Below are 23,016 nucleotides of genomic sequence, written 5' to 3' on the forward strand. Positions count from 1 at the left end.
CCATTCATCAGAGCGAAATCCTCCCCAAAAACGGGATTTTTCCCCTTTTTTAATGGAAATTCCATCGTCAGAGCGAAATCCTCCCCAAAAATGGGATTTTCCCCTTTTTTAATGGAAAGTTCATTATCAGAACAAAATCCTCCCCAAAAATGGGATTTTTCCCGCTTTTTTTTAATGGAAAATTCGTCATCAGAGCAAAACCCCCCCCCAAAAATGGGGATTTTTCCCCTTTTTTTAAATGGAAAATTCATTTTCAGAGCAAAATCCTCCCCAAAAATGGATTTTTCCCCTTTTTTAATGGAAAATTAATTTTCAGAACTTAATCCCCCCCCAAAAAATGGGATTTTTTCCTGCTTTTTTCAATGGAAAATTCATTTTCAGAGCTTAATCCTCCCCAAAACTGGGGTTTTTCCCAGTTTTTTAAATGGAAAATTCATTTTCAGAAGGTAACGCTTCCCAGAGACGGGATTTTTCCTCTTTTTTTAATGGAAATTCCATCATCAGAGCAAAATCCCACCAAAAATAGGATTTTTCCCCTTTTTTTAGTGGAAAATTCATTTTCAGAGCTTAATCCCCCCCCAAATTGGGATTTTTCCCCTTTTTCTAATGGAAATTCCATCATCAGAGCAAAATCCCCCCCTAAATCGGGATTTTTCCTGGTTTTTTTAATGGAAAATTCATTTTCAGAAGTTAATCCTCCCCAGAAACGGGATTTTCCCCCTTTTTTAATGGAAAATTCATTTTCAGACCTTAATCCCCCCCCCAAAATTGGGATTTTCCCCTTTTTTTGAACGGAGATTCCATCATCGGAGCTTGGGGATTCACAGAATTCTCCCAAACGTTTGAGGTTCGGGGCCCGGCCCGGAATTCCAGCTGGAATTGTTGGATTAACCAGCTGATCCTGCCCGTTTTCCGAAATTTTTCCCCTCCGAATTTCCCCTCCAGAGCCTGGAAAAATCCGGAAAGGTTTCGGGGTTTGGTTGCAGGATTCCGATTTCCTCGGATCCCCAGGAATTTGGGAATCCCTCCGAAATTCCGGAATTTCCCAGGAATTTGGGAATCCCCCGGAATTTGGGACCGAGCTCTGAGCCTCCCCAGGCGCCGAAATTCCCGTTTTTTCCTCCCAAGTTTGAACATTCCCGTTATTTTTCCGGAGAGATGCTTCGAGGATTTTGGGGAACAAATCCAAATTTTTCCCCCCAAACCAAATATTCCCAGTATTTTCCATCCCAGGGAGTTTGGGGAGCCGGAGGAGGATCTCTAATTCCCGTTTTTCCATTTTTCCCGTTATTATTTTCCATCCCAGGGAGTTTGGGGAGCCGGAGGACAGGGATCCCTCATTCCCGTTTTTCCTGTTCCAGGCAGGATGGGGATCCGGAGGATGATCCCTCATTCCCGTTTTTCCCCCCAGATCCGAACATTCCCTGGATTTTTCATTCCCAGGGAGGATGGGGATCCGGAGGATGATCCCTCATTCCCGTTTTTCCCGTCCCAGGGAGTTTGGGGATCCGCAGGACCGTCCCTCATTCCCGTTTTTCCCATTCCAGGGAGTTTGGGGATCCGCAGGACCATCCCTCATTCCCGTTTTTCCTGTCCCAGGGAGTTTGGGGATCCGGAGGACCGTCCCTCATTCCCGTTTTTCCCGTTCCAGGGAGTTTGGGGATCCGCAGGACCGTCCCTCATTCCCGTTTTTCCCGTTCCAGGGAGTTTGGGGATCCGCAGGACCGTCCCTCATTCCCGTTTTTCCCCCCAGATCCAAACATTCCCTGATTTTTCATTCCCAGGCAGGATGGGGATCCGCAGGACCGTCCCTCATTCCCGTTTTTCCCGCCGCAGGCAGGATGGGGATCCGGAGGATGATCCCTCATTCCCGTTTTTCCCATCGCAGGGAGGATGCGGATCCGCAGGACCGTCCCTCATTCCCGTTTTTCCCGTCCCAGGGAGGATGGGGATCCGCAGGACCGTCCCTCATTCCCGTTTTTCCCGTCCCAGGGAGTTTGGGGATCCGGAGGACGATCCCTCATTCCCGTTTTTCCCGTCCCAGGGAGTTTGGGGATCCGCAGGACCATCCCTCATTCCCGTTTTTCCCATCGCAGGGAGTTTGGGGATCCGCAGGACCGTCCCTCATTCCCGTTTTTCCCGTTCCAGGGAGGATGGGGAGCTGGAGGAGGGCGAGCTGGAGGACGACGGCGCCGACGACGCGCCGACGGCGCGGCCGCGCTCCCGGGAGCGGCGCGAGCGGCGCCGCAGCGGCTCCGAGGACGACAGGGCGCACCGGCGGCTGAAGCGCAAACGCCGCAAGGACAAGGACAAGCGGAGGGCCAAGAAGAAGAGGAAGTCCAAGCACAAGGTGGCGGTTCCCACGGGTTTTCCGGGGAAATCCGGGATTTGGGGGGGTTTTTATTCCCCCCCCTCAAAACGTTCCTGCAGTCGCGCCCGAATCCTGGTTTTTTTTTTTTTTTCCTCCTCAAATTCCTAAAAAAAATCAGATTTTGTTTTGAGGGTTTTAATCCCGAGTTCCTGTCGAAACGCTCCTGAAATTCCAACAAAAAAAACCCTCCCGTTCTTTAGAATCCCAACCCCGGAAGTGGTGGGACGGGAATTCCAGAGGTTCGGGAAGGGGTCAGGAGTGACTTTCCCCCGGGGTTTTCCCGGGGAAATTTGGGATTCCCGAGGGGTTGAGTGGGAATTCCAGGGGCTGCGGGAGGGCCGTGCGCTGACCTTTCCCGGGATTTCGTGCGCTGACCTTTCCCGGGATTTCGTGCGCTGACCTTTCCCGGGATTTCGTGCGCTGACCTTTCCCGGGATTTCGTGCGCTGACCTTTCCCGGGATTTCCCAGCGCCACGCCTCGTCCAGCGAGGAATTCTCGGATTTCAGCAACGACTCCGAGTACAGCCCCGGGGAGAAGGGGCACCGCAAATACCGGGAATACAGCCCGGCCTACCCCGTGAGTGTAACTGGGAATACTGGGAATACTGGGAGGAAAAACTGGGAATGGTCACTGGGAATACCGGGAATACAGCCCGGCCTGCCCCGTGAGTGTAACTGGGAATACTGGGAATACTGGGAGGAAAAACTGGCAATGGTCACTGGGAATACCGGGAATACAGCCCGGCCTGCCCCGTGAGTGTAACTGGGAATACTGGGAATACTGGGAGGAAAAACTGGGAATGGTCACTGGGAATACCGGGAATACAGCCCGGCCTACCCCGTGAGTGTAACTGGGAATACTGGGAATACTGGGAGGAAAAACTGGGAATGGTCACTGGGAATACAGCCCGGCCTGCCCTGTGAGTGTAACTGGGAATACTGGGAATACTGGGAGGAAAAACTGGGAATGGTCACTGGGAATACCGGGAATACAGCCCGGCCTGCCCCGTGAGTGTAACTGGGAATACTGGGAATACTGGGAGGAAAAACTGGCAATGGTCACTGGGAATACTGGGAATACAGCCCGGCCTGCCCCGTGAGTGACTGGAATAACAACTGGGAATCAGTGGGAATAACTCCTGGGAACACTGGGAATGCCAGCTAGGAGCACGTCCCTCTCTGCTCCATGAGTAACTGGGAATAACTGGGAGTTACTGGGAATAAGCTCCCCCACAAGCTCCATGGTGGAGATCCCATCCCAGTCCCAGTCCCACCAGTGCTCCCAGTGTCTCCCATCCCATTCCCAGTCCCCCCGGGCCCATTCCCAGTCCCCCCATCCCATTCCCAGTCCCCCCATCCCATTCCCAGTCTCTCCGGTCCCATTCCCAGTCCCACCAGTGCTCCCAGTGTCCCCCATCCCATTCCCAGTCCCCCTGGGTCCATTCCCAGTCCCCCCATCCCATTCCCAGTCCCCGCATCCCATTCCCAGTCTGTCGGGTCCCATTCCCAGTCCCACCAGTGCTCCCAGTGTCCCCCATTCCCAGTCCCCCCGGTCCCATTCCCAGTCCCCCCGGGCCCATTCCCAGTCTCTCCCGTCCCATTCCCAGTCCCACCAGTGCTCCCAGTGTCCCCCATTCCCAGTCCCCCCGGTCCCATTCCCAGTCCCCCAGTCCCATTCCCAGTCCCCCCGGTCCCATTCCCAGTCTCTCGGGTCCCATTCCCAGTCCCCCCAGTGCTCCCAGTGTCCCCCATCCCATTCCCAGTCTCTCCCATCCCATTCCCAGTCCCCCCGGGCCCATTCCCAGTCCCCCCAGTGCTCCCAGTGTCCCCCATCCCATTCCCAGTCTCTCCCATCCCATTCCCAGTCCCCCCGGGCCCATTCCCAGTCTGTCGGGTCCCATTCCCAGTCCCCCCATCCCATTCCCAGTCCCCCCCATCCCATTCCCAGTCCCCCCCATCCCATTCCCAGTCCCCCCCATCCCATTCCCAGTCCCCCCATCCCATTCCCAGTCCCCCCGGTCCCATTCCCAGTCCCCCCGGTCCCATTCCCAGTCCCCCCGGTCCCATTCCCAGTCCCCCCCATCCCATTCCCAGTCCCCCCATCCCATTCCCAGTCCCCCCGGTCCCATTCCCAGTCCCCCCGGTCCCATTCCCAGTCCCCCCATCCCATTCCCAGTCTGTCCGGTCCCATTCCCAGTCCCACCAGTGCTCCCAGTGTTCCCCCAGGCCCATTCCCAGTCTCTCCGGTCCCATTCCCAGTCCCCCCGTCCCATTCCCAGTCTCTCCCATCCCATTCCCAGTCCCCCCATCCCATTCCCAGTCCCCCCATCCCATTCCCAGTCTCTTGGGTCCCATTCCCAGTGTCCCCCGTCCCATTCCCAGTCTCTCCGGTCCCATTCCCAGTCTCCCCCATCCCATTCCCAGTCCCCCCATCCCATTCCCAGTCTCTCCCATCCCATTCCCAGTCCCCCCATCCCATTCCCAGTCCCCCCCATCCCATTCCCAGTCCCCCCGTCCCATTCCCAGTCTCTCCGGTCCCATTCCCAGTCCCCCCGTCCCATTCCCAGTCCCCCCATCCCATTCCCAGTCCCCCCGTCCCATTCCCAGTCTCTCCGGTCCCATTCCCAGTCCCACCAGTACCCGCCGGCGCCGTGTCCCCGCAAGGGCCGTCCCCAGGCCGACCCCGCGGCCTTCGGCGGCGCCTACGCCGACTTCGAGCCCGACGACTTCGGCGCCTTCGAGGCCGAGGACGACCAGGAGCCTCCCAAGGACGACTACGACGACTTCTCCAAGGAGCCGCCGCCCTTCCGGCGCTCCAAGGACGGATCCCACCGCGCCAGAGGTACCGGGAGAGCCGGGAGGACGCAAAACCCCGGGAACCGGGAGGAGGAAAAGCTCCTGGAAAAATCCTTCGGAGCCCCCGAATCGTTTTCGATTCGCCTCTGAGCCCCAAAATCTCTGGACGAGAACGTCCGCAAATTGCTTCAAGTTCCGCCTTGTAGCGTTTGCCACCCAAATTCCCTTTGCAGAAATTCCCGACGGGCCGCACGGACGCGGTTTTAGCCGTCTAGACCCCCAAGTTCCTCAAAAAAATGCCCCAAAAATCCATTTCGGAACGTCTTGAACCCCAAATCTCCTTAAAAAACCCACAGAAAAAAGGGAAAAATCCATTTTTGAGCGTCTTGAACCCCAAATTTCCTTAAAAACACAAAAAAAAGGGAAAAAATCCATTTTTGAGCGTCTTGAACCCCAAATCTCCTTAAAAACCCACAGAAAAAAGGGAAAAATCCATTTTTGAGCGTCTTGAACCCCAAATTTCCTTAAAAACCCACAGAAAAAAGGGAAAAAATCCATTTTTGAGCGTCTTGAACCCCAAATTTCCTTAAAAACACAAAAAAAAGGGAAAAATCCATCTTTGAGCGTCTTGAACCCCAAATTTCCTTAAAAAACCCACGGAAAAAAGGGAAAAATCCATTTTTGAGCGTCTTGAACCCCAAATTTCCTTAAAAAAAATTCAGAAAAAGGGAAAAATCCATTTCGGAACATCTTGAACCCCAAATCTCCTTAAAAAACACCAAAAAAAAAGGGAAAAATCCATTTTTGAGCATCTTGAACCCCAAATCTCCTTAAAAAACCCTCGGAAAAAAGGGGAAAAATCCATTTTTGAGCGTCTTGAACCCCAAATCTCCTTAAAAAACCCTCGGAAAAAGGGGAAAAATCCATTTTTGAGCGTCTTGAACCCCAAATCCCCTTAAAAAACCCTCGGAACAAAGGGGGAAAATCCCTTCTGGCGCACGCCCGCCTTTAACCCCGTGGCCGATCCTCCGGCCCCGGTTGTCAGGTGTTCCTCCCTCGTTTTCCCTTGCTCAGGCCGGGGCCGGGCCCGGGGCTTCCGGGCTCGGGGCCGGGGCCCCACGCGGGGCCGGGGGCCGGGCCGGGGCCGGGGCCGCGCCCGCAGCGACCCCGAGGACGACGAGGAGCCCTTCGACCCCGACGACGTGGAGGTGAGTTCGGGATCTTCCCCGGGGAGCTCGGGCCCGCTGCCGGCCTTCTCAGCCTGTCCCGGGGTATTCCCGAGGGGCTTCCCACCCAGTTCCCGCGGAATTCCCCGTTTTTTCCCCAGTACTGTGACGCCGAGGAGCCGCCGGGCGACGACGACTTCGACGATTACGCCAAGGAGCTGTCGCAGTACCGGCGCAGCAAGGAGCGGGGCCGGGGTGAGCGCGCACTTCCCGCCCGGATCCGTCCCCGATCCGTCCCCGATCCATCCTGAATCCATCCGAATCCATCCTGAATCCGTCCCCGATCCGTCCCCAATCCATCCTGAATCCATCCCCAATCCGTCCTGAATCCATCCTGAATCCATCCTGAATCCATCCCCGATCCATCCCCGATCCATCCTGAATCCATCCCGAATCCATCCCCAATCCATCCTGAATCCATCCTGAATCCATCCCCGATCCATCCCCGATCCATCCCCAATCCGTCCCCAATCCATCCTGAATCCATCCTGAATCCATCCCCGATCCATCCCCAATCCATCCTGAATCCATCCTGAATCCATCCTGAATCCATCTGAATCCATCCTGAATCCATCCTGAATCCATCCCCGATCCGTCCCCAATCCATCCCCAATCCGTCCCCGATCCGTCCCCGATCCATCCTGAATCCATCCAAATCCATCCTGAATCCGTCCCCGATCCGTCCCCAATCCATCCTGAATCCATCCCCAATCCGTCCTGAATCCATCCTGAATCCATCCTGAATCCATCCCCAATCCATCCCCAATCCATCCCCGATCCATCCCCAATCCGTCCCCGATCCGTCCCCAATCCATCCTGAATCCATCCAAATCCATCCTGAATCCATCCTGAATCCGTCCCCAATCCATCCCCGATCCATCCCCGATCCATCCTGAATCCATCCTGAATCCATCCTGAATCCGTCCCCGATCCGTCCCCAATCCATCCCCAATCCATCCCCAATCCGTCCTGAATCCATCCTGAATCCATCCCCAATCCATCCCCGATCCATCCCCAATCCGTCCCCGATCCGTCCCCAATCCATCCTGTATCCATCCTGAATCCATCCTGAATCCATCCCCAATCCATCCTGAATCCATCCCCAATCCATCCTGAATCCATCCTGAATCCATCCCCAATCCATCCTGAATCCATCCCCGATCCATCCTGAATCCATCCTGAATCCATCCCCAATCCATCCTGAATCCATCCTGAATCCATCCCCAATCCATCCCGAATCCATCCCCGATCCGTCCCCAATCCATCCTGAATCCATCCTGAATCCATCCCCAATCCATCCTGATTCCATCCCCGATCCATCCCCGATCCATCCCCAATCCGTCCCCGATCCATCCCCAATCCATCCCATTCCCAATTCCCAAATCCTCATTCCAGGCCTGGAGCGGGGCCGGGCTCAGCCCAGAATTCCCACCCCAAATCCCATTCCAGATTCCAAATTCCTAGTCCCTGTTTGCGGGTCTGAACCGTGGCCAGGGCCGCGGGGATTCCTGTCCCAAATCCCAGTATTCCCAGTATTCCCAGTATTCCCGGTGTTCCCGGCATTCCCGGCATTCCCGGCATTCCCGCCGTCCCCAGGGATGCACCGGGGCCGCGCGCGGGGCCCGCGGGGCCGCGGCAACAAGGGGCCGGGCCGAGGCCGCGGGCGCGGCCGCAGCGGCGGGATGGGGAAATCCGGCGCCAACGACGACGACGATTTCTACGACGACGACGTGGGGGTGAGCGCCCCCGCCCGCCCCCGGAATTCCCGCCCGGATCCGTCCCGATTCCCGCCGGGAGGGGGCTTTTCCCTGGTTTCCAACGTCAAATCCCGGGATTCTGCCCTGAAACACCCCCGATCCCCCTTTTCCCCCCAAATCCCGGGATTCTGCCCTTCAAACACCCCAAATCCCATTTTTCTCCCCAAATCCCGGGATTCTGCCCTTCAGACACCCCAAATCCCATTTTTCCCCCCAAATCCCGGGATTCTGCCCTTCAAACACCCCAAATCCCATTTTTCTCCCCAAATCCCGGGATTCTGCCCTTCAAACACCCCAAATCCCATTTTTCCCCCCAAATCCCGGGATTCTGCCCGTGAAACACCCCGGATCCCCCTTTTCTCCCCAAATCCTGGGATTCTGCCCTTCAGACACCCCGGATCCCCCTTTTCTCTCCAAATCCCGGGATTCTGCCCTTCAAACACCCCAAATCCCATTTTTCTCCCCAAATCCCGGGATTCTGCCCGTGAAACACCCCGGATCCCCCTTTTCCCCCCCCAGATTCCCGGGATTTTTGGCTCATCACGCCCCAAACCCCCTCTGTGGCAGGAATTTCCCCTTTTCCCTGCTTTTCACCCCAAATTCCCGGATTTTTCCCGGGATTTCCCCACAGGACGGGGGCGGCTACCGCCGGGGTGACCACGACAAGTCCCACCTGCCCTCGGACAAGAAGGGCAAGGTGATCTGCAAGTACTTCGTGGAGGGCAGGTGCACCTGGGTAAGGAATTGCCGCGGGAACGTTCCCGAAATTCCCGCCGGGACAGGTGGGCCTGGGCTGGGTTTGGGGGGGTCACCTGTGTCCCCCTGAAATCCCACCCAAATCCCACCTGTGTCCAACCTAAATCCCACCCAAATACCACCCGAATCCCACCTGTGTCCAACCCAAATCCCACCCGAATCCCACCTGTGTTCCACCCAAATCCCACCTTTATATCTCACCTGTGTCCAACCCAAATCCCACCCAAATCCCACCTGTGTCCAACCCAAATCCCACCTTTATATCTCACCTGTGTCCCTTGTCTCACCTGTCCCACCTGTCCCCGTGTCACCTGGCCGGTCTCACCTGGCCGGTCTCACCTGTCCCCATCTCACCTGGCCGGTCTCACCTGGCCGGTCTCACCTGTCCCCATCTCACCTGTCCCCATGTCACCTGGCCGGTCTCACCTGGCCGGTCTCACCTGTCCCCATGTCACCTGTCCCCATGTCACCTGGCCGGTCTCACCTGTCCCCATCTCACCTGTCCCCATGTCACCTGGCCGGTCTCACCTGGCCGGTCTCACCTGCGCAGGGCGATCACTGTAACTTCAGCCACGACATCGAGCTGCCCAAGAAGCGCGAGCTGTGCAAGTTCTACATCACCGGCTACTGCGCCCGTGCCGAGAGCTGCCCCTACATGCACGATATCCTTGCCTGGAACCCGGCCCGAGCCTGGCCCGGGCCTGGCCTAGGCCCCACCTGAACCTGGCCTGAACCCGGCCCAAAGTTGGCCTGAAATTGGCCTTAAACCCGTCTGAGCTCAGCCATGGAAGAGCCCAGAACTGACCTAAAATCGGCTTAAAATGGGCTGAAAACGGCCCGAAAACGGCCTGAAAACGGCCCAAAACTGCCCCAAAACTGCCCCAAACGGCCCCAAAACTGCGCCAAAACTGCCCAAAACCACCTGAAAACGGCCCAAAAACCGCCCCAAAGCGGCCCCAAAACAGCCCAAAACTGCCCAAAACACCCGAAAACGGCCCCAAAACGGCCCCAAAACTGCCCAAAACCACCTGAAAACGGCCCAAAACCACCTGAAAACGGCCCGAAAACGGCCCGAAAACGGCCCAAAACTGCCCCAAAACTGCCCAAAACGGCCCCAAAACTGCCCCAAAACTGCCCCAAAACACCCGAAAACGGCCCGAAAACGGCCCCAAAACTGCCCCAAAACGGCCCCAAAACTGCCCGAAACTGCCCAAAACTGCCCCAAAACTGCCCAAAACCACCTGAAAACGGCCCGAAAACGGCCCGAAAACGGCCCAAAACTGGCCCAAAACTGCCCCAAAACTGCCCAAAACACCCGAAAACGGCCCCAAAACGGCCCCAAAACTGCCCCAAAACGGCCCCAAAACTGCCCCAAAACTGCCCAAAACTGCCCAAAACTGCCCAAAACACCCGAAAACAGCCCGAAAACGGCCCCAAAACTGCCCCAAAACCACCCTCAACTGAGCCCAGGAGGAGCTTTTGGTTCCCCGGCTGTTCCCGAGTTATTCCCGGTTTTCCCGGGTCATTCCCGAGTTATTCCCGGTTTTCCCGGGGCATTCCCAAGTTATTCCCAGTTTTTCCCCGGCTGTTCCCGAGTTATTCCCGGTTTTTCCCCGGCTGTTCCCAAGTTATTCCCGGTTTTTCCCGGGGCATTCCCGAGTTATTCCCGGTTTTCCCGGGTCATTCCCGAGTTATTCCCGGTTTTCCCGGGTCATTCCCAAGTTATTTCCGGTTTTCCCGGGGCATTCCCGAGTTTCCCTTGACGCGCCCACGGGATTTCCCGTGCAAGCTCTTCCACACCACGGGGCTCTGCATCAACGGCGACGACTGCATGTTCTCCCACGCGCCGCTCAACGACGAGACCCGCGAGCTGCTCGACAAGGTGCCGCACCTGGGACACACCTGGGCACACCTGGGGACACCTGGGGACACCTGGGGACACCTGGGGACACCTGGGGAGCACCTGGGCACACCTGGGGACACCTGGGCACACCTGGGGGACACCTGGGGAGCACCTGGGGACACCTGGGACACACCTGGGGGCACCTGGGACACACCTGGGGGCACCTGGGGGGCACCTGGGGACACCTGGGGGGCACCTGGGGACACGCCTGGGGACACCTGGGGGGCACCTGGGACACACCGGGGACACGCCTGGGGGTTCCTGGGACGCCTACATCACACCTGGGCCCATCTGGATCCTGCCCAGATCACACCTGGGCACACCTGCATTGCGCTTGGGCACACCTGGGGGCAGCTGGGGGACACCTTATGGGACACCAGTGCCCCCCAGTACCCCCAGTCCCAGTCCCAGTGTCCCCAGTCCCCCCCGTCCCAGTCCCCCCAGTCCCCCCAGTCCCCCCAGTCCCAGTCCCCCCCATTCTCCCCAGTCCCCCCCAGTCCCCCCCAGTCCCAGTCCCAGTCCCCCCAGTGTCCCCAGTCCCCCCAGTCCCCCCAGTCCCCGCAGTCCCCCCAGTCCCTGCAGTCCCAGTCCCCCCAGTCCCCCCCAGTCCCAGTCCCAGTCCCCCCAGTCCCAGTGTCCCCAGTCCCCGCAGTCCCCCCAGTCCCAGTCCCCCCAGTCCCAGTTCCCCCAGTCCCCCCAGTGTCCCCAGTGTCCCCAGTCCCAGTCCCCCCAGTCCCAGTCCCAGTCCCCCCAGTCCCAGTTCCCCCAGTCCCCCCAGTGTCCCCAGTGTCCCCAGTCCCAGTCCCCCCAGTCCCAGTCCCAGTCCCCCCAGTCCCAGTTTCCCCCAGTCCCCCCATTCCCCCCAGTCCCCGCAGTCCCAGTCCCCCCAGTCCCCCCATTCCCCCCACTCCCCCCAGTCCCCCCAGTTCCCCCAGTCCCAGTCCCAGTCCCCCCCAGTCCCCCCAGTCCCCCCATTCCCCCCACTCCCCCCAGTCCCCCCAGTTCCCCCAGTCCCAGTCCCAGTCCCCCCAGTCCCCCCAGTCCCCCCAGTCCCCCCAGTCCCCCCAGTCCCCCCAGTTCCCCCAGTCCCCGCAGTCCCCCCAGTCCCCCCAGTCCCAGTGTCCCCAGTCCCAGTCCCAGTCCCCCCAGTGTCCCCAGTCCCAGTCCCCCCCAGTCCCCCCAGTGTCCCCAGTCCCCCCAGTCCCCGCAGTCCCAGTCCCCCCAGTCCCCCCATTCCCCCCACTCCCCCCAGTCCCCCCAGTTCCCCCAGTCCCAGTCCCCCCATTCCCCCCAGTCCCAGTCCCCCCAGTCCCCCCAGTCCCCCCAGTCCCCCCAGTCCCAGTCCCCCCATTCCCCCCAGTCCCCCCAGTCCCAGTCCCCCCAGTCCCCCCAGTGTCCCCAGTCCCCCCAGTCCCCCCAGTCCCCCCAGTGTCCCCAGTCCCCCCCAGTCCCCCCATTCCCCCCAGTCCCCCCAGTTCCCCCCAGTCCCCCCATTCCCCCCATTCCCCCCAGTCCCCCCATTCCCCCCAGTCCCCCCAGTCCCCCCAGTCCCCCCAGTGTCCCCAGTCCCCCCCAGTCCCCCCAGTCCCCCCAGTCCCCCCAGTCCCCCCATTCCCCCCATTCCCCCCAGTCCCCCCAGTCCCCCCAGTCCCCCCATTCCCCCCATTCCCCCCAGTCCCCCCATTCCCCCCATTCCCCCCATTCCCCCCAGTTCCCCCCATTCCCCCCATTCCCCCCATTCCCCCCAGTCCCCCCATTCCCCGCAGTCCCCGCAGTCCCCCCAGTCCCCCCCATTCCCCCCAGTTCCCCCCAGTCCCCCCAGTTCCCCCCAGTCCCCCCAGTCCCCCCAGTCCCCCCAGTCCCCCCCAGTCCCCCCAGTCCCCCCATTCCCCCCATTCCCCCCAGTCCCCCCATTCCCCCCATTCCCCCCATTCCCCCCAGTTCCCCCCATTCCCCCCATTCCCCCCATTCCCCCCAGTCCCCCCATTCCCCGCAGTCCCCGCAGTCCCCCCAGTCCCCCCCATTCCCCCCAGTCCCCCCAGTCCCCCCAGTCCCCCCAGTCCCCCCAGTCCCCCCCAGTCCCCCCAGTCCCCCCCAGTCCCCCCAGTCCCCCCATTCCCCCCATTCCCCGCGGTCCGTGCCCCGTGGGTGACGCTGTCCCCGCAGATGCTGGCCGAGGACGCCGAGGCGGGCGCCGAGGACCAGAAGGAGGTGGAGGAGCTCAAGAAGCAGGGCATCAACCCCCTGCCCAAACCGCCGCCGGGCGTGGGGCTGCTGCCCACCCCCCCCCGGCCCCCCGCCCCTCCCCCCGGGCCGCCCTCCCCCCCCCCCGCCGCGGGGCGTGCCCCTCCCCCCCGGGCCGCCCCCCCCCATGGCCCTGCCCCCCCCGCTGGAGCCGCTGGAGCCGCCGCCGGACCCGCTGAGGAAAATCCCCTCGCTGTTCGAGATCGTGGTGCGGCCCACGGGGCAGCTGGCTGAGAAACTGGGCGTCAGGTGAGCGCGCCGGGGGGGCTGGGGACACCTGGGGGGGCTGGGCACACCTGGGGGACACCTGGGCACACCTGGGCACACCTGGGGGACACCTGGGCACACCTGGGCACACCTGGGGGACACCTGGGGGACACCTGGGGGGCAGGGGAGATCACCTGGGGGGAGCTGGGCACACCTGGGGGGCAGGGGAGATCACCTGGGGGGAGCTGGGCACACCTGGGGGACACCTGGGCACACCTGGGGGACACCTGGGCACACCTGGGGGACACCTGGGGGGCAGGGGAGATCACCTGGGGGGAGCTGGGCACACCTGGGCACACCTGGGGGACACCTGGGCACACCTGGGGGGCAGGGGAGATCACCTGGGGGGAGCTGGGCACACCTCGGGGGCCTGGCCGAGAAACTGGGCATCAGGTGAGCGCGCCGGGGGGCCTGGGGGGGCTGGGGGACACCTGGGGGACACCTGGGCACACCTGGGGAGGCAGGGGAGATCACCTGGGAGGAGCTGGGCACACCCGGGGCACACCTGGGGCACACCTGGGGGACACCTGGGGGACAGGGGAGCACACCTGGGCACACCTGGGGCACACCTGGGGCACACCTGGGCACACCTGGGGCACACCTGGGCACACCCTGGGCCAGCCGGCTCCAGCGGGGACTGGGAGCCGGCACAGGCCACACGTCCCAGCTCATCCCCGCGGGTGGGGTCGTTCCCCCTCGGGGCGCGGTGTCCCGGTGCCCGGTGTCCCGATCCCGGTGTCCCGGTGCCCGGTGTCCGGTGTCCCGGTGCCCGGTGTGCGGTGCCCGGTGTCCCGATCCCGGTGTCCGGTGCCCGGTGCCCCTGTGCCCCGGTGTCCCGGTGCCCGGTGTCCTGGTGCCCTGGTGTCCTGGTGTCCCGGTGCCCGGTGTCCCGGTGTCCCGGTGTCCCGGTGTCCCAGTGCCCGGTGCCCGGTGTCCCGGTGTCCCGGTGTCCCGGTGCCCCTGTGCCCCGGTGCCCGGTGCCCGGTGTCCCAGTGCCCGGTGCCCGGTGTCCCGGTGTCCCGGTGTCCCGGTGCCCGGTGTCCCGGTGCCCGGTGTCTGGTGTCCCGGTGTCCGGTGCCCCTGTGCCCCGGTGCCCGGTGCCCGGTGTCCCGGTGCCCGGTGTCCCGGTGCCCCTGTGTCCCGGTGCCCGGTGCCCGGTGTCCCGGTGCCCGGTGTCCCGGTGTCCCGGTGTCCCGGTGTCCCGGTGCCCCTGTGCCCCGGTGCCCGGTGCCCGGTGTCCCGGTGCCCGGTGTCCCGGTGTCCCGGTGTCCCGGTGTCCCGGTGCCCGGTGTCCGGTGTCCCGGTGTCCGGTGTCCCGGTGTCCGGTGCCCCTGTGCCCCGGTGCCCGGTGCCCGGTGTCCCAGTGCCCGGTGCCCGGTGTCCCGGTGTCCCGGTGTCCCGGTGTCCCGGTGTCCGGTGCCCCTGTGCCCCGGTGTCCCGGTGTCCCGGTGTCCGGTGCCCCTGTGCCCCGGTGCCCGGTGCCCGGTGTCCCGGTGCCCGGTGTCCCGGTGTCCCGGTGCCCCTGTGCCCCGGTGCCCGGTGCCCGGTGTCCCGGTGCCCGGTGTCCCGGTGCCCCTGTGTCCCGGTGTCCCGGTGCCCGGTGTCCGGTGTCCCGGTGTCCGGTGCCCCGGTGCCCGGTGCCCGGTGTCCCCAGCTCCCGTTCCTCCCCAGGCACCCCGGGCCGCCCCCTCCCCGCTTCCCGGGCCCCGCGGGTCCCCCCGGGCTGGGCCCCGAGCTGGGCCCCGAGCTGGGCCCGCCCGTGGGGCCCGGGCCCCCCCTGCTGCCCTACGGGCCCGGGGCCGGCCCCGAGGAGCCCCCGCACCCGCACCCGGGCGGGATCCCGCCGGGAATGGCGCCGGGAATGGCGCCGGGAATGTCGCCGGGCCGGCAGGGACAGGGGCCCGCCTTCTACGACGGCTTCTACCCCCAGGAGGGGCTGGACATGGAGCCCCCGGCCGTGGGGGAGCCTGGTGAGCCCGAATCCCGGGAAAACGGGGTGGGGGAGGCCGGAATCCCGGGAAAAACGGGGTGGGGGAGGCTGGAATCCCGGGAAAAACGGGGTGGGGGAGGCCGGAATCCCGGGAAAAACGGGGTGGGGGAGGCCGGAATCCCGGGAAAAACGGGGTGGGGGAGGCCGGAATCCCGGGAAAACGGGGTGGGGGAGGCCGGAATCCTGGGAAAACGGGGTGGGGGAGGCCGGAATCCCGGGAAATGGGGTGGGGGAGGCCGGAATCCCGGGAAAAACGGGGTGGGGGAGGCCGGAATCCCGGGAAAAAACGGGGTGGGGGAGGCCGGAATCCCGGGAAAAACGGGGTGGGGGAGGCCGGAATCCCAGGGAAATGAGGTGGGGGAGGCCGGAATCCCGGGAAATGGGGAAGCCTGGTGAGCCCGAATCCCAGGAAAACGGGAAAACGGGGTGGGGGAAGCCGGAATCCCGGGAAATGGGGAGCCTGGTGAGCCGGAATCCCGGGAAAACGGGAAAACGGGGTGGGGGAGGCCGGAATCCCGGGAAAAATGGGGTGGGGGAGTCCGGAATCCCGGGAAAACGAGGTGGGGGAGTCTGGAATCCCGGGAAAACGGGGTGGGGGAGGCCGGAATCCCGGGAAAACGGGGTGGGGGAGGCCGGAATCCCGGGAAAACGGGGTGGGGGAGTCCGGAATCCCGGGAAAACGAGGTGGGGGAGGCCGGAATCCCGGGAAAACGGGGTGGGGGAGTCCGGAATCCCGGGAAAACGGGGGCAGAGGGTCGGGCGCGCCCCCGACGGACCCCAAAGCTCCCCTTGCCCCCCAACCCTCCGTCCCCCCGTCCCAGAGGACTACGGCTCCTACGAGGCCGCCGAGGGTCCCGGGGCCGAGCCCCTGTACCCGGAGGGGTCCCTGGAGGCCGAGGCCGGCGTTGCCGGTATTCCCGAGTTCCTGCCCTCGGCGCAGCGGGCGCTGTTCCTGCGCATCCGGCACAAGCAGCGCCCGGCCGACGAGCGCGGCCGGAGAGCGGCCGAGGGCGGCCGGAGCGACCGCGACCACGAGGAGGGTGAGGGCCAGGGACGGGCTGCGGGCGGCCGCGGTGGCCTGCGCCGCCCCAAATCCTGATCCCAGATCCTGATCCCGGTCCCCAAATCCTGACCCCAGATCCTGATCCCGGTCCCCAAATCCTGATCCCAGATCCTGATCCCGGTCCCCAAATCCTGATCCCAGATCCTGATCCCGGTCCCCAAATCCTGACCCCAGATCCTGATCCCGGTCCCCAAATCCTGATCCCAGATCCTGATCCCGGTCCCCAAATCCTGATCCCAGATCCTGATCCCGGTCCCCAAATCCTGATCCCAGATCCTGATCCCGGTCCCCAAATCCTGACCCCAGATCCTGATCCCGGTCCCCAAATCCTGATCCCAGATCCTGATCCCGGTCCCCAAATCCTGATCCCAGATCCTGATCCCGGTCCCCAAATCCTGATCCCAGATCCTGATCCCGGTCCCCAAATCCTGACCCCAGATCCTGATCCCAGTCCCCAAATCCTGATCCTGGTCCTGTGCCCCCCCAAATCCTGATCCCAAATCCTGATCCCGGTTCCCAAATCCTGATCCTGGTCCCCAAATCCTGATCCCTGATTGGCCTGCGCTGCCCCAAATCCTGATCCCAGATCCTGATCCCGGTCCCCAAATCCTGATCCCAGATCCTGATCCCGGTCCCCAAATCCTGATCCCAAATCCTGATCCCAGTTCCCAAATCCTGATCCTGACCCCAAATCCTGATCCCGGTCCTGTGCCGCCCCAAATCCTGATCCCAAATCCCGATCCTGACCCCAAATCCTGATCCTGACCCCAAATCCTGATCCCTGATTGGCCTGTGCCACCCCAAATCCTGATCCCCAAATCCTGATCCCTGTCCTGTGCCGCCCCAAGTCCTGCTCCGATCCCGTCCCGGTCCCCGTCCTGATCGCCCCGCGTCACTGCAGACCCTGGTCCCGATCCTCCTCCACGGCCCAACTCCCGTTCCGGGATGTTCCGGGATGTTCCGGGATGTTCCGGGATGTTCCGCGATGTTTTTTTCTCGCCCTTTCCCCTCATTCCTCTCCTCCCCCCCTCCGCTTTCCCCCAGGCGACCCCGGCAGCTGGTACTCGAGCGACGAGGACGACGGCGGCGGCAGCGTCACCTCCATCCTCAAATCCCTGCGGCAGCAGAGCTCGGCGCGAGCCCCGAACCCCTCCGGGGACCCCCCGAGCGACCCGCGGCTGCAGCGAACCCCGCGCCCCTCCGACCCGCGGCTGCGCGACCCCCGGCTGGCCCGGAGCTCCGAGCCGGCGCCGGCCGAGCCCGGCCCGTGCGACCCGCGCTTGGCGCGGCACGGCGCCAAGGCGGAGCCGGGCCCCAGAGCTCCCTCGGCGCCTGCCGAGGACGAGGACGGCGAGCGGATCCTGCGGGACAAACCGCTGAGCATCCCGCTGGAAGCGGCGCCGGGCCAGGCGCAGCGGGACCCGCGCTGCCAGCTGCGGCGGTTCTCGCACATCCGCAAGGACGTGCTGCTGCTGCGGCCGCCCTTCGCCCGCTCCGTGCTCTGGAGCCCCGAGGATCTCATCCCGCTGCCCGTGCCGCGGCAGGACGCCCAGCCCGCCTCCGAGCCCCGGCCGCTCCGGCCGTCCTCCGGCCCCTCGGACCCGCGGCAGCAGCGCCCGGAGCCCGGCGGCGCTTCCTCCTCGTCGTCCTCCTCCTCCTCGTCATCCTCCTCCCTGCCCGACTTCGAGCTGCTCTCCCGCATCCTCAAAACCGTCACGGCCTCTTCCTCCTCCTCCTCGTCCTCCTCGTCCTCCTCGTCCTCCTCCTCGTCCTCCTCCTCGGCGGGAGACAAACCCAGCGACCCCCGCGTGCGGAAGGACCCGAGGCTGCAGAAATCCCTGGAAGGCGGGAATTCCCGAGGGGCGGCCGCCGAGCCCGACTCGGGCCCCGCCATCGCCCCCTACGACCCCCGGCTGAGCTGGGGCGCCTCGGGCCAGAGCAGCGTCCTCAGCGCCATCAGCCTCTACGACCCCCGGGCTCCCGGCCCGGCCAGAGAGCCCCAAAGCGACGGGAATTCGTCCCAAAAACCCGCGGCCGAAGCGGCCAGAGCCGCGGCGAAAGGCAAGGAGCCGCCGTTCGTGCGGCGCTCGGCGCTGGAGCAGCCGGAGGGCGGCGAGCGGCCCGAGCCCACGGACAGGTACAACAGCTACAACAGGCCCCGGGCCAAAAGCGCCCCGCCGGCCAACGGGGGCAACGGGCAGCCCGGCCTGCACAACCTGCCCGTGCCCCCCGTGCCCCCCGTCTTCGGCATGGCCAAGGCCGGCGCCAGGCCCGGCACCGGCAGCCCCTTCCCGGGGGGCAGCCCCGGGCCGGAGCCCCCCGAGGACGGGGACAAGGCCTCGCTCAAGGACGTCTTCAAGGGCTTCGACCCCACGGCCTCGCCCTTCTGCCAGTGAGGAGGGGCCGGAAACCCGCGGGGAGGGGGAGAGGGGCCGGGAACGGGGAGGGGCGCGGGGGGCTCGGCGCCGGATCGGGGCGGGGGGCGGCCGAATCTGCCCAAGTGCGCTCCGAGTCCGGCCGGGTGTGCTCAAATCCACCCGAAATCCGGTCAGGTGTGCTCAAATCCACCCGAAATCTGGTCAGGTCTGCTTAAATCCACCCGAAATCCGGTCAGGTGTGCTCAAATCCACCCGAAATCCGGTCAGGTGTGCTCAAATCCACCCGAAATCCGGTCAGGTCTGCTTAAATCCACTCTAAATCCGGTCAGGTGTGTTCAAATCCAACCGAAATCCGGTCAGGTGTGCTCAAATCCAACCGAAATCCGGTCAGGTGTGCTCAAATCCACCCGAAATCCGGTCAGGTGTGCTCAAATCCACTCTAAATCCGGTCAGGTGTGCTCAAATCCACCCGAAATCCGGTCAGGTGTGCTCAAATCCACCCGAAATCCGGTCAGGTGTGCTCAAATCCACTCTAAATCCGGTCAGGTGTGCTCAAATCCACCCAAAATCCGGTCAGGTCTGCTTAAATCCACTCTAAATCCGGTCAGGTCTGCTCAAATCCACCTGAAATCCGGTCAGGTGTGCTCAAATCCAACCAAAATCCGGTCAGGTGTGCTCAAATCCAACCAAAATCCGGTCAGGTGTGCTCAAATCTATCCTGAATCTGGTCAGGTGTGCTCAAATCCACTCTTAAATCCAGTCAGGTGTGATCAATTCCACCGTAAATCTGGTCAGGTGTGCTCAAATCCAACCAAAATCCGGTCAGGTCTGCTCAAATCCACCCGAAATCCGGTCAGGTGTGCTCAAATCCACCCGAAATCCGGTCAGGTGTGCTCAAATCCGTTCCAAACCCACCCAAAATCCGCGGTCGGAGGGAAAAGCAGCCACAGAAAGGAGGGAATTGGTCCCAAAAAGCGAAATTCGCGCCCTAAAAAAGGGAAGTTTCCCCTGGGAAATGGAATTGGAGGCAAGTTGACCTCAAAATATCCGAATCCCACCAGAAAAATAAAACTCTCCGACCCCAAACCCGCCGAGTTTGATCCAAATCCGCCCCAAAATCCAAATCCATCCCCAAGAAAACCGAATCCGACCTCGAGAAGACCAAAGCTGCTCCCAAAACTCCCAAATCCGACCCAAAAACCCCAAATCTGAGCCCGGAAAACCGGATTTTACCCCCAGAGCTTCCCTCGAAAAATTCCACCCACCCCAAATCCACCTTGAACAAAACTCCATCCCGCCCCGAAAAATTCCCCGAAGAATCCCAAAAAAACCCCACCTGGAATTGGCCCCGGGAGCAGCCGGATCCTCGGGATGGATTTGGGGGGATTTGGGGGAATTTCGGCCTTTTTTGGGTCCTTCCCCCCCGGCCTCAGCCATAAAAATTGTAAATAAATCCCGGATTCTCCCCAAATTCCCGAGGATTTTCCCCCCCGCGGTGACTTGGGCTTAAAATTCCCGGTTTTTTTCTTTTCCCCTCCCCAAAAAAAATCCCAATTTCAGAGGAAAAAACCCCAAATTTGGAGGGTTTGAGCAGCGAAAAGCCCCAAAATTTGGATTTTTTTTTTGCCCCAAAATTCTGCGGCGGTTCTGTTTGTCCGGTGGATTGAATCAGAAACTTTTGGGATTTGAGGCTCCTGCTCCAATTTTTCTGTGGGAAACGGGAGAAAATTCATCAGGAATGGTAAAAAGAGGGGGGGAAAACAGGAACAAAAAAAAAGCGACACGAAAATGGATAAAAACACGGGGAAACGGGGAAAAAATGCAGAAAAATAATGAAAATTTGAAAAAAAAAATCAAAAACTTCAAAAAAAATCCTCCATTAGATACCAAAACTAATGGGGAAAAATCGAAGCGCAAAGGGGCGAAAATGTGACTGGGAAAAGAATGAAAACCAAATTAAAATCTGTCGGAAAGTGCTTAAAATATATTAAACAGCAAAGAAAGGAAAAACAAAGAATTGCACGTGGAAATAAAATCCAAAATCAGAGAAAAAAATGTCGAAATGGGAAAAAAATCGACGTAAGGTCCGTGCAAAGACGCTAAAAAGGGTTTTTAAAAAATTAAAATACGGCCCAAGAATGCACAGAATTCCCGAAGAATTGGGGGGAAATGAGATAAAAATGGGAAAAAAGGTCGAAAACCAGCAAAACCCGGGAAAATCCAGCAGTGAAAGGTAAAAAAAAAATCGTTAAAATCGGCAACAAAATGAGAAATTGGATTTAAAAGTCGGGAGGAATCCAAAAAATCCTGAAAGGAATCGCCCAAAAATTCCTAAAATTCGTGGAAATGGATGGAAAACAAATGGGGAAATAGCAGAAAATAGAAAACCGGGGAGAAATTATGGAAAAACGAAATTAAAAGTCGTCCCAGGAATTAATGAAAAAAAAAAAAAAAACCAAATTGGTGAAAAATTAAAAACAAAATCAAAATGTGCCCAAAATTTCCTGAAAATATCTCAAAGGTGTGAAAAAACAATGGAAGAGCCACTTAAAAATCGCGGAGGAATCCTCCAAAATTAGAAAACGCGGCCGAAAAAGCCCCAAAATCGCCTCGAAAAATGGAAACTAAAGAAAACGTTAAAAATCCTTAAAATCCGTAAAAACGGATTTTAAAAATCCTGGGGAAAAAAAAGCAGGAAAAGGCCGCAAAAAAAAATCCTCCAAATCTCCCTCAAAAAACTCTTGGTAAAACCTGGAAGCAAATCCTAAAATAACCCGAAAATAGAAAAAAAATCCAAAAAAAAGTTAAAACAGTTCCCGGGAAATCATTTCAAATCCCCAAAAACGGGTTTTTTATAAAAAAAGGGAGAAAACGGAACCAAAATCCTGAATTTTCCCCGTTTTCCCTCGGGGCAGTTTGGAGCCAGAAAAGGGGAAGTTTTTTTCCCCAAAAAACCCCAAATTTCGGCAGTTTGGGGTCAGAATTTTGGCACAAAATCATCGGGAAAGGTGGTGGGGGCGGTTTTGTTTTTTGGGGGGAAAAAAGTTAAAATTCCAGTTTGGGAGCAGCCACGAGGGGCCCAAAAAAAGCCCCAAACTCGGGATTTTTCCACCCAAAATCAGGATTTTTTCCCATCCCAAAATCAGGATTTTTCTACCCAAAAATCAGGATTTTTTTCCACCCAAAATCAGGATTTTTTCCACCCAAAATCAGGATTTTTCCACCCAAAATCAGGATTTTTTCCACCCCAAAATCAGGATTTTTTCAACCCCAAAATCAGGATTTTTCCACCCCAAAATCAGGATTTTCCCACCCCAAAATCAGGATTTTTCCACCCCAAAATCAGGATTTTTCCACCCAAAATCAGGATTTTTCCACCCCAAAATCAGGATTTTTTCCACCCCAAAATCAGGATTTTTCCGACCAAAATCAGGATTTTTTTCCACCCCAAAATCAGGATTTTTTCCACCCCAAAATCAGGATTTTCCCACCCCAAAATCAGGATTTTTCCACCCCAAAATCAGGATTTTTCTACCCAAAAATCAGGATTTTTTTCCACCCCAAAATCAGGATTTTTTCCACCCCAAAATCAGGATTTTTTCAACCCCAAAATCAGGATTTTTCCACCCCAAAATCAGGATTTTTCCACCCCAAAATCAGGATTTTTCCACCCAAAATCAGGATTTTTTTCCACCCAAAATCAGGATTTTTTCCACCCAAAATCAGGATTTTTCCACCCAAAATCAGGATTTTTTTCCACCCAAAATCAGGATTTTTCCACCCAAAATCAGGATTTTTTTCCACCCCAAAATCAGGATTTTCCCACCCCAAAATCAGGATTTTTTCCACCCCAAAATCAGGATTTTTCCACCCCAAAATCAGGATTTTTCCACCCAAAATCAGGATTTTTTTCCACCCAAAATCAGGATTTTTCCACCCAAAATCAGGATTTTCCCACCCCAAAATCAGGATTTTTTCCACCCCAAAATCAGGATTTTTCCACCCAAAATCAGGATTTTTCCACCCAAAAAACGCCCCTTTTTTTACACTTTGTTCCCACTTTTTTTTTCTTTTTTCCGGGAATTTTTCGGTGGGGAAAACCGGGAATTTTTGTAAAACGATTTCTCGGGATTGGAAAAATTTTTTTTTTTTTTTTTTTTTTTTTTAATTTTTAATTTTTTTGGGGGATCCCCTCGGGGGCGAGGGAGGGGGAAAAACAAATGGTGTAATAAATATGTAAATATATGCAAATATATGCAAATCGA

The 23,016-nt window shown here is 59.5% G+C and overlaps 1 protein-coding gene across 1 annotated transcript; it reads left to right on the top strand.

The window, feature by feature from the left end:
• The first annotated feature begins 1,620 nt into the window (after nt 1-1,620).
• Nucleotides 1,621-23,012, top strand: LOC136305791 (zinc finger CCCH domain-containing protein 4-like). The gene is given in 14 exon segments (XM_066209100.1): nt 1,621-2,350; nt 2,841-2,948; nt 5,000-5,213; nt 6,242-6,375; nt 6,495-6,588; nt 7,990-8,129; nt 8,782-8,886; nt 9,457-9,568; nt 10,679-10,788; nt 12,976-13,118; nt 13,120-13,302; nt 14,992-15,290; nt 15,871-16,350; nt 17,418-23,012. Coding segments are annotated over 14 exon segments (4,035 nt in total). The 5' UTR covers nt 1,621-1,789; the 3' UTR covers nt 18,770-23,012.
• The last annotated feature ends 4 nt before the right edge of the window (nt 23,013-23,016 follow it).

This window comes from Chamaea fasciata, unplaced genomic scaffold (assembly GCF_029207755.1).
Source record: "Chamaea fasciata isolate MVZ Bird 193981 ecotype frontalis unplaced genomic scaffold, bChaFas1.0.hap1 SCAF_662, whole genome shotgun sequence".
NCBI lineage: Eukaryota > Metazoa > Chordata > Aves > Passeriformes > Sylviidae > Chamaea > Chamaea fasciata.